We start from the raw sequence: 10534 nt of genomic DNA on the forward strand, positions 1-10534 counted from the left end.
AAATAAATAACGTACAAATTTCTAATTTACATTGAATGAAAACAAATTATATGTAACCGGACTCATATATAGGAGATGTACATAAAAATACCCATGGAAACGTAAATAACATTAATGTCGAAACATAGGAAAACTCAAATTTAAAACAAAAGTGTTAACTATAGAAAAATCCTATTATATATATATATATATTACCTAGGTAAATACAAAAATTTAAGAAATCAAAGGATAAAAATGATATATTAAGAAGTTTTAAATTTGGTATCAATCGAAAGTTTTATTTTTCACTTGTCATATTTTTATTCAATTTGATAAATTTCATTTTGTAGTTATTTTAAATTTTTTTTTCGTATGTTATTTTATAAATTTTTTCTATTTTATTAAATTACATATAATATTTTAATGTAATAGTTGCAACAAAAATATTAATAAATTGATATAAATTTTAAATTTCCCAAAATTAAAGTTAATTAGTTTGTTTTAATTATTTAAATTATTTGTTTAAATCTAAAAGATAAAAAACATTTTGATAATAATAATTCATTATTTATTTTTATTTTCTTATAAATTTATAGTTCTACCTTTGTATTTAATTTTTTTCTAAAATTAATTGTAATACATGTATCTTACTTCTAATGTTATTTCAATATGTTATAATTTGCAATAACTCACCATATTAAAAACTGTTTTTATTTCAACTATGGCTATACAAAATGTCAAATCTCAACTTGTCACGTTACATAGTTTACGTACCATAGTAAAACCCTAATGAATGTATATGTACGTGCTTTTTTTGGATATTAATGTATAAGGGAAATTATTCATACATAATAATTTTTTTTCATAAAAAAATAATTTATGTATTATAGAATTATATAATATAAAATTTTAAAGCACCAATAAAAAAAATTATTGTATATAAATCATCCTATAGTCTCCCAATGATTATTTTATTTTATACACAAAAAATTGCATGGATAGATATCCATCAAAAGATTGACTCTTTCTCTATGTATCTCCTATGGTCGACTTTGTCTACTCTTATCACCTGCCGCGTCTTTGACTTTCTCTTCACTCCCCCACCTCCACTCACTATAAAATACATTCTTCCTCACATCATCAAATTACCAAATCCAATACATAACCAATTATACAAATCTTTGTAGTGAACTAGCAATGGAGGTTTTTTGTAATAACAAAATACCCCTCTTCTTTCTTGTCTTGTTAGCCACCTTGACCAGCTTGGCACAAGGCCAAGGCACCCGAAATGGCTTCTACCAGACCTCATGCCCAAGAGTTGAAGCCATTGTGCAGTCTGCAGTTGCAGCAGCTGATCGGGCCAACGCAGGAGTCCCACCCGGTTTGGTTAGAATGTTTTTTCACGATTGTTTTGTTAATGGCTGTGACGCCTCTATCCTACTCAATGGTCCTTCTAGTGAGAGAACTGCTCCGCCCAATTCTCTATTGAGAGGCTTCGAGATTATCGATGCTGCAAAGACGGAGCTCGAAAGGGTTTGTCCTGGGGTCGTCTCCTGTGCTGATATTCTTGCACTGGCTGCCCGTGATTCTGTGCTTCTGGTAATTAATTACTTTCTCAATACCTTGTTTAAGCATTTCCAAGTCGCCAGTAGAAATATTACGTACGTTGTTGGCTTAAAACTTGTACTTATTCTATTTTTCCAATCGCTGTTCACTGTTCAGGCTGGGGGAATTGCGCGCTGGGCAGTGCCATTAGGTCGTAGAGATGGATTGGTTTCACGTGCTGCTGACACTGCAAATCTTCCTGCTTTCAATGACGCCGTTGATGTCCAAATCAGGAAGTTTGCTGAGAAAGGTCTTAACGCCCAAGATCTTGTTACCCTTTCTGGTAAGTTAAGCATATATAACACTTCAACCGTTGCAACAGTTACGTACTATCAATGTATTAAACTGATGCGTCTATGGGTTTTACTGATTTCCAGGAGCACACACCATTGGGACGGCAGCCTGTGCATTGTTCAGCTACAGGTTATACAACTTCAACAACACCAATGGACCCGACCCATCTATTAACCAAGCCTTCCTTCCCACACTCCGAAACCTGTGCCCCAACGGAGGAGATAGTTCAAGGCGTGTGGCTTTAGATACAGGAAGCCAAAACAGGTTTGACAATTCATACTATGCAAACCTGAGGAACGGGAGAGGTGTACTTGAATCTGATCAAGTGCTATGGAGCAACCCAACAACACAAAGGTTAGTGCAACGGTTTCTTGGAGTTAGGGGACTCCTTGGATTGACTTTTAACGTTGAGTTTGCAAGATCAATGGTGAGGATGGGTAATATTGAGGTGAAAACTGGGACTCAAGGAGAAATTCGTCGGGTTTGTAGTGCAATTAATTGATTAATGACGGATGTTATAATTCGAATCCAGAATGGTTTGATAGGAAAAAGTTTTTAATACGTAGGAAGCTCTATAAAAAACTGTAAATTTTCCATTCTTACGTGTATGTGATTAGTTATTGTAATACACAACACGAAAAGTTGGTAATGATATTGATAGTCCCACATGTTTTTGACCTGAGACAAATTCCTCGTTTAACGCATTGACTTTATAGAGATTTCAAAAAATTATGACTATGAATTTGGATCGAATATTAAACTAAACCAAACCTTGACTTTGTATTCATATGTTGCCAGTTATTCATCAAAAACGAAACTACGACTTTTCATTTGCATATCATTTTCGAAGAAGATAAAAACCAAATGTAGGCTTAGGAGGATTGTCATTTTGGAAGAAAAATAATTTCCATATGCCTTAAGCCCTAATCCATTGGTCATAAACCATGAGCAGTAAGGCTTATGACTTATGGCTAACCACTTATACAAATAAATACATTTTCACATAAAAATACACAACACACAATTAGATGGTGTAGGATTTCAACCAAAGGGTGGTCATCATCGAGACTTGGTAACTTGACACGTGACTCTATTGAAATGATACGTACGAGACATGCGTTTTACTTGTATACCTTCAAGAAATTTATAACTTACAAATTGAAATTTTTTTTAATTAAAACTAATTTATATATAAAATTAGTTTGGATTATAAAATTACAAATAAGTTAAAACATGATTAATATGATTACAAGTATATATATATATATATATATATATATATATATATATATATATATATATATATATATATATATATATATATATATAGGTAAAGTGAATATACCTAACAACCTTATATAAGCTTAGGTACCTAACTCCATAATATTACATCGGTTTGTATCATATTTACATTGTAATTAGCTAAGGTTCTTAAACTTCAACCTCATAACTTTATTACTCCAAAATCTTTGGACTTTCACCAATATCTTTGTTTTACATCACGTCTTTTTATTGAATACCGCCTGATAGGTTTCATATCCTACCGCTACAAATGAAATGATGTAGGAGAAATATAATGATCAATTTCCAAAAAAAATTTAAGTAAATCAAGTTTAGGGATAAAGTTTAGGAACCTTGGATGATTGCAATGAAAATTTAATACAAAATGATCTAGTTTAATAAGGTTAGGTACCTAAACTTATATAAGGTTGTTAGGTATATTCACTTTACCCATATATATATATATATATATATATATATATATATATATATATATATATATATATATATATATCGATGGTAAAAAAGAACAACATAATAACTCTACTATAATAGAAAACAACAAAATAAAGTAAACCACTACAATAGAAAAGAACAACATAATATATTTATTTAAAACTAGGATGATAATTTTTGAAAAAAAAAACAACAATGTGGGTTGTAAAAAAAAACAATGCTAATTTCGTAGACTAAACTCTAAACCCGAAATTATGTTTTAGCAACATCATGTCTATTGTTAAAAGTTGGACTAGTAATCCACATCGAAACTATCCAGAGTTCCAAGGATGACTCAAAGCTTTTATCAAGAAGTCCAACTCACACATTGATAGTAATGGTAAAATCATATTTACATGTCAAAAATGTGATAACCGTTACCTTAAGTACCCAACTGTAGTGGAATGCCATATATTTATAAATAGTTTCAGTAAGTCGTACAAAATTTGGATCTATCATGGTAAATCTTTTATTCCTCCAATCGTTTTGCCAAGTAACAAAATGCTTGATTTAATCGATGATGTGACGTGGGAGTCGAGTGAAAATGATACCAACCTCGATGAAGGAACCTTGAATACAAGGGGTAGCGGTATGGATGAGGATTTTGCACAATTGTTAGAAGAAGTTGAAACTAAATTGTATCATGGTTGCACCTTTTCTTCCCTTGAGTTAATAGCAAAGTTAATGCACATCAAGGTGAACAACAAATGGACTGATAGTTCATTTGATCAACTCCTTGAGTTGTTGCAATCAGCATTTCGCACGACAACAAGGTTCCCCTTTCACATTATCTAGCCAAAAAGAAACTAAAGTCTATTGGTCTGGGGTATGAGTCGATACATGTGTGCAAAAATGATTGTTTTCTGTTTTGGAAAGAACATGATTCATTGCAAGTTTGTCCCATTTGTAAAGAGAGTCGTTGGATCGATAAAAACAGCAAGGGTAAGAAAGTAGCTGTAACGCCCGCAGATCCGGGCTAGTCAACTTAGAGGCAATAGGGGTCGAAAATGACTTTTCGACAAAAGATTATTTAGAATAAATAATCTTAACCAAGTTGTAGAATATGTCACAAGGTTTCCGTACATATAAAGAACGCCGAAATCCGAGTTATAACGAAGAAGTTATGGCCCATCGAAGTTTTACGGCAAAACCAGCACGGCACCGGGAAGCGTAAATAGTGAATTTATGATAGAGCGAGATTTATCCTTATCAATCTAAAAAAAAAGTCGTATAATATGTTAAACTAAGAACATCGATAAAAAGAACGCCCAAATCTGACTTCGTATGAAGAAGTTATGATTTTTCTAAGATTTGGCTTAGTAGTGCACGGCCCGAAACTCGAATTTTAGTTCGAGCGGTTTTTGGCTTACGTGACCTAAATGAGAGTTGAAGATCTCATTAATAAGAACTCAACGGTAAAAAGACAGACGAAAACGGAGTCCGTATGAAGGAGTTATGAATTCTTCGCGGTCATTTAACAGTCTAAACGCCTCCTACTGTTAAATTTGAGATCGGTCGAGAATTAGCTGATGGAGTCTAAACAAAAGTTGTAGATCTTGATTTTACCTACGTGTGGATATAAAGAACGTCAAAAATGGAGCTCGTATGCGAAAGTTATGATTTTTCTAAGTTTGAAGGCTGATACGAGATAGGGGGTGACGTGGCACCACCAGAGTTGGACACGTGGCACCACCAGAAGGCCACCACATGGACCAAATCGGCGAGTAGGTCCCCCCTACTCGGCGAGTAGACCAGTCAGCACCCCTATAAATAGAGGTGCCGGGTTCCGTTCATTCTCACACATTCAAACCCTTCTTTCTCTCTCTAAACTCTCTCTCTAAGCCTCCCTAACCCCCCTAAAGCCTAGGGTAACTCCCTAGCACGAGGCGGAAGCCCCGGAGCGCCCGACGGCTCCGAGAAAAGAGCCTTTCGGCTCGGGAAACGCTGCTCCAACGAAGCCCGGTTTTGCGAAAAACCCGCTGTAAGTGAGCTACGCCTACGCTAGTTTTAATATAGCTTCTAATTAATTATAGTAACATTATTAGGACCTGAAAATAATTATTTGGGCTATTATTATGAGTTATATTGAGTGTTATTTAACGCTTATATAATAATAATAATAGCTAGATTATTAATTAGTCACGGTTATCGTTAGACTAAACCCTAGTGGTATTGGTACTAGGTTTTATCGAAGGAATTTGCTTTGAGAGTATCGAAGCGATGTCCGAGTGTTGAGTCACCGCCTATCAGGTGAGTGCATGGTCCCTTTCATCTTACACATAGATATGAAGTATTTATTATATAATTTACGTGTTGTGAGTGCATGGTCCCTTTCATCTTACACATAGATATGAAGTATTTATTATATAATTTATGTGTTGTGAGTGCATGGTCCCTTTCATCTTACACATAGATATGAAGTATTTATTATATAATTTACATGTTGTGAGTGCATGGTCCCTTTCATATTACACATAGATATGAAGTATTTATTATATAATTTACGTGTTGTGAGTGCATAGTCCCTTTCATCTTACACATAGATATGAAGTATTTTATATAAACTACGTGCTATGTGTGCATATTATCTGGATACTTGCTGTCTATGCTGGATGAACGTTTTATACATGTTTTAAAGGATTTAAACTGTATACGTATTTTATATATACGAATATGTTGGGTATGATGATGGGTAGATGAATGATGAGAGATAGAAGATGACGTGAGTATACATTGGCAGCTATAGACTTAGTGCCTATGGGACAAACACCGGTAGCTATGGACTTAGTACCTGTCAGACGTTGGTAGCTATGGATTTAGTACCTGTTAGGAGTTGGTAGCTATGGACTTAGTACCTATTAGTTAGACACCGGTAGCTATGGATTTAGTACCTGTAGGAATTAGTAGCTATGGACTTAGTACCTGTTGAGCACTGGTAGCTATGGATTTAGTACCCGATGAGTAAGATATAGCAGCTATGGAATTAGTGCTTTATGAACGAACATTGGCAGCTATGTATTTAGTGTCAGTCCTATAACCCTGGAAGTAAGGGACTTCGGAATTAACGAATGAAGGATAGATGACTCTTAGGTTAAATCCTTAAAGAGTAAAGAAGATAATGGGGATGGGTAATTGGGTTGATTGTTTGATTAAACATAATAATTATATTATTGTGGGTTGAAAACCCTATGTACTCACCAGGTTTCCCAACCTGACCCACTCAGTTTATGTATATCACAGGTGACGAAGTGAAGTGACATTACACTGAGAGATTTAAAGAGATGTAGATCACTAGTGTAAATAATTGTAAGTTCTGTTTATGCTTATTGTTGGGCTTTGTAGATTGCATCCTTTGGGCTCGACTGATTATGCTATTCTGTATTCTGGTTTGGGCCTGTCCAACCGTGTACCTTTTATGTTTTGTATATAAGTTTTCGCTTACATGCATATTAGGTTAAGGTTTTAGAGATCTGAGAATAGCGATACATCTAGACGACAACAGGTTTCTTTGATCGTTCTTGTAACCTTCCAATCCTCTACAGTTGATGTTCTTAATCGAGCTCTTCTGAGGATTTTGTTTAATCATTCGACACGTTTGATTCAATCTTGTCTCGTTCTTATTATTGTGTTTTTATCGTCTTTGTTTACTTACTTGTTCAAGATCTAATCGATCTTTATAGATTAAAAGATTGTTAAATCTCATCAATTGGTATCAGAGCAGGAGGCTGTGTAATTGATACACATCTTTTCTGTGAAAAAGATTTCCATTAGGGTTTTTCCACAATCATCAATATTTATTGAGCCGTCATCTCTTTATTGACGTATCTTGATATTTATTACTTTGCCCTAATCTGCTTTATTACAAGTCTGATCTTTGAACAGGTTTTTACGATCATAATGGACGCGACACAATCAAACCTTATTAATATTTCCAACAGCATTGGTTCGATGACAAAGATTCCGATCGTATACACCCATGACTATGAAATATGGGCACATCACTTCGAAGACTACGTTATTGGATTGGAGGATAATGGGTATCTCATTTGGGAAGCCATCACCAATGGACCATTTTCTCATTCTGCAACGTCCAGAATCATCAAGACACAAAAAGAGTACAATGATCTGCTAAAGGACGTGAAAGATATTGCACAAGATGAAAAGGATAAGTTCCAGTGCAATATCAAGGCATTAAGGTTGATCAGGTTCGCCCTTCAGTCCGATACATTCAGATTGGTTAGCTCATGCATGACGGCAAAGGATGTTTGGGATAGACTTCGCGAACTGTATTCTACAGACGAGGATCTTGAACATTCTATTCAAACTTTGCTCCTATCTGAGTTTGGAGAATTCAGGCAAGGGGTTGAAGAAACTGTGACCCAGACGTTCGATCGCTTCAATCATCTTCTCAGCAAGATGATCAAACACGATATTGAAAGGAAGCTTATCGAACAGAAGGTTACATTCCTGAATGGTCTGAGGTCTGAATGGAGAGCAGTGGTTTCCACAGTTAAAGCCCATGAGCAGTTTAAATCATACTCTTTGGCGAAACTGGTGGGTATTCTCAAGTCCCAAGAGAAGATTGTGCTGCAAGAAAAGAACGTCGTTTCTAGTCTCGGTTCGTTGGCCCTCCTATCTAAAAGTAAAGCTGCGATGGAGGATGAAGATCTGAACCTGGAGGAATATGATCTCACGTCTGAGGATTATGCCATGATGGTGTCCAATCCCAAGAGGTTCATAAAGAAGAGATTCCCCATCAACAAAAACCGAAGCTGGCAGGGGAGTTACAACTCTGAAAAAGTGATTAATGAACCGAAAGCTGAGGAGCACAAAAAGGAACCGAAGGTGGATGGTGATTCTGGAGTAAGCTGTTTCTACTGTGGTGGGAAGAATCACTATGCTAAGGACTGTGTCCTTAAGAAGATGGCTGAAAAAGATGATGGGAATGACGAGGAAGCCGTGTTGCAGAAAAGACTGGATGAGTTGAGAAAGAAGAAGTCTGCCGTTAACCCTTCTATTAATGCTCTTATTGTGCAGGGTTCGGTTAAAGGTGATGAATTCGGCAGCACGGAAGTTTGGTCTACCGACTCAGAAGACGAGGAAGTGAGGCAGCCTACCCATGGAAAGGCCTACGTAACTAAGGAAGAAAGTAGTGGTGGAAAGTGCTTCATGGTAACTGATGTATCTCAAATGAGGGGATATAACACCGATGGAGGAAGTGATGGATCGAAGGCAAAGGAGGACATGTGCTTTACGGCCAAACCGCTCAGCCAGCAGTTCAATGAGCTCGATGAACTGATAAAGAAGGTACAATCTGTTTTTATTTCATGCAAAGTACCATCATCCTCTTATGAGAAAGAACTAAAAAACGTCAATACAAGAATTTCACATCTAGATAGTAGCTTAACTCAAACTCGAGTCACAAATTCTAACCTAACTGATCAATTGAGCAGGGTGGCGTCGAAGAGTGAGGAGCGGAGAATGTGGATAGAGTTAAAGGAGTCAGACTTAGTCAAAGTTAAAGATGAAAACATTTATTTGCAAAGAGACAATTTAAAATTGTTAAAACAACGAAATGTTTTTTGTTTAATTGCTAAACGTCTGTATTCTAATATTACTCAGCTTCATTTGGATTGTGAAATAGGCCAAAAGATCCACCGCATGATCTTGCCCTTCCTAGAGTTTAAGGAAGATGAAATCGATGCCGAAGCCTATAATTGTGAGAGTGTGATATCGTCTGATGATGTCAATCCATCCTACATGTATGGACTGGACAAAATTGAGTCCTTCATTAAATCCAAAGACCACAAGAACATGCTTAAAAATCTTTTGGATGAAAATGACAGACTTAAACTGAGAACCGAAACCATGCAAAAATTTGACTCTTTAAACGCCAACGTAAGCTCAGAAAACAAAATTGATGTTGAAAATGTATCTGAGCTTAACGAGGACGATAACATGAGCGAAATTTCTGTAGAGGACACGGTTGACTGCTCAGAATTTATTAAAACCGAGCCTGAAAATCACAAGAATCTAATTTCTGAAAATTCAGTGGAGTTCGCTCGGTTGTCCCATAAAAAGTCCCCAAAATTAGTTGAGAAAGCTGTTGTGTATCAAAAGGTCAGGACCACTCCAAATCAAGTATACAAGGTAACAGGAGTAACCGAACATCAAACAGCTGAACTTGTAGCCATTGTAAACGAAGACAATGCTGATGGCTGTGATGAGTACTTCTGGGAAGCTCCAATTGATAATGCAGACGAAACCATTGGTTTATCTGAAAGAACTTCCTGGAAGAGCAAAGGAAGATACATACCTGAACCCTTGAATAAGCCGAACAACTTCGATGAGCCGAGCACCAGTGGTACAAAAGATATTCCTCAGAAGAATGATCACTCGGCAAAAGAAGACATTCCCTCGGCTCCTTCGGTTCAAAGTAAAACTCCTGCAGTTCAAAAGGAACCAGCCAAGGAGTCACCAAAAACGAAAGCAAATGTTCATCATCAACCTTCTCAGATGAGGAATAGGAAGATAGAAAGGAACAATAGATACAGGAAGAACCTTTATGAAAGGAAACAATTCTGGCATTCCCAGAATGCATATTTCTCTCATCAAGACAAGAATCTAAAGTATGAAAACAATCCTGTAGGAAAGCTTGAAAGTCACAAAAACCAAAAGCCAAGGTTCGGTTCACAAGAAGATATCAACCGAAATCCAAGGTTCGGTTCACAAGAAGATATCAACCGAAGACAAAAGTTCGGTTCTGAAAAGGACTTCAACCGAAACCAAAGGTTCGGTTCCAAAGACAGTTCCAACCGAACGCAAAGGTTCGGTTCTGAAGTCAAAAGAGAACAAAACTCTAAGGTCATTCCCTCCAATG

The 10534-nt window shown here is 36.1% G+C and overlaps 1 protein-coding gene across 1 annotated transcript; it reads left to right on the forward strand.

Annotated features, from left to right (window-relative positions):
• Positions 1 to 1108: 1108 nt before the first annotated feature.
• On the forward strand, positions 1109 to 2546 carry LOC145015478 (peroxidase N1-like). Its single transcript, XM_078973956.1, has 3 exons — positions 1109 to 1578; positions 1702 to 1867; positions 1962 to 2546. The coding sequence occupies exons 1-3, from the start codon at positions 1177 to 1179 to the stop codon at positions 2378 to 2380; spliced, it is 987 nt and encodes a 328-aa protein (XP_078830082.1). The 5' UTR covers positions 1109 to 1176; the 3' UTR covers positions 2381 to 2546.
• The last annotated feature ends 7988 nt before the right edge of the window (positions 2547 to 10534 follow it).

The sequence above is a fragment of the Lactuca saligna genome, chromosome 9, assembly GCF_052625555.1.
Source record: "Lactuca saligna cultivar CGN05327 chromosome 9, ASM5262555v1, whole genome shotgun sequence".
Classification (NCBI taxonomy): Eukaryota; Viridiplantae; Streptophyta; class Magnoliopsida; order Asterales; family Asteraceae; genus Lactuca; species Lactuca saligna.

Bases quoted from the DNA above. Each gene is read 5' to 3' on its own strand.
- LOC145015478 (XM_078973956.1), top strand. From the start codon at position 1,177: ATGGAGGTTTTTTGTAATAACAAAATACCCCTCTTCTTTCTTGTCTTG. The intron at 1,579-1,701 runs GTAATTAATTAC...TTCACTGTTCAG, and splicing joins CCCGTGATTCTGTGCTTCTG to GCTGGGGGAATTGCGCGCTG. The intron at 1,868-1,961 runs GTAAGTTAAGCA...ACTGATTTCCAG, and splicing joins AGATCTTGTTACCCTTTCTG to GAGCACACACCATTGGGACG.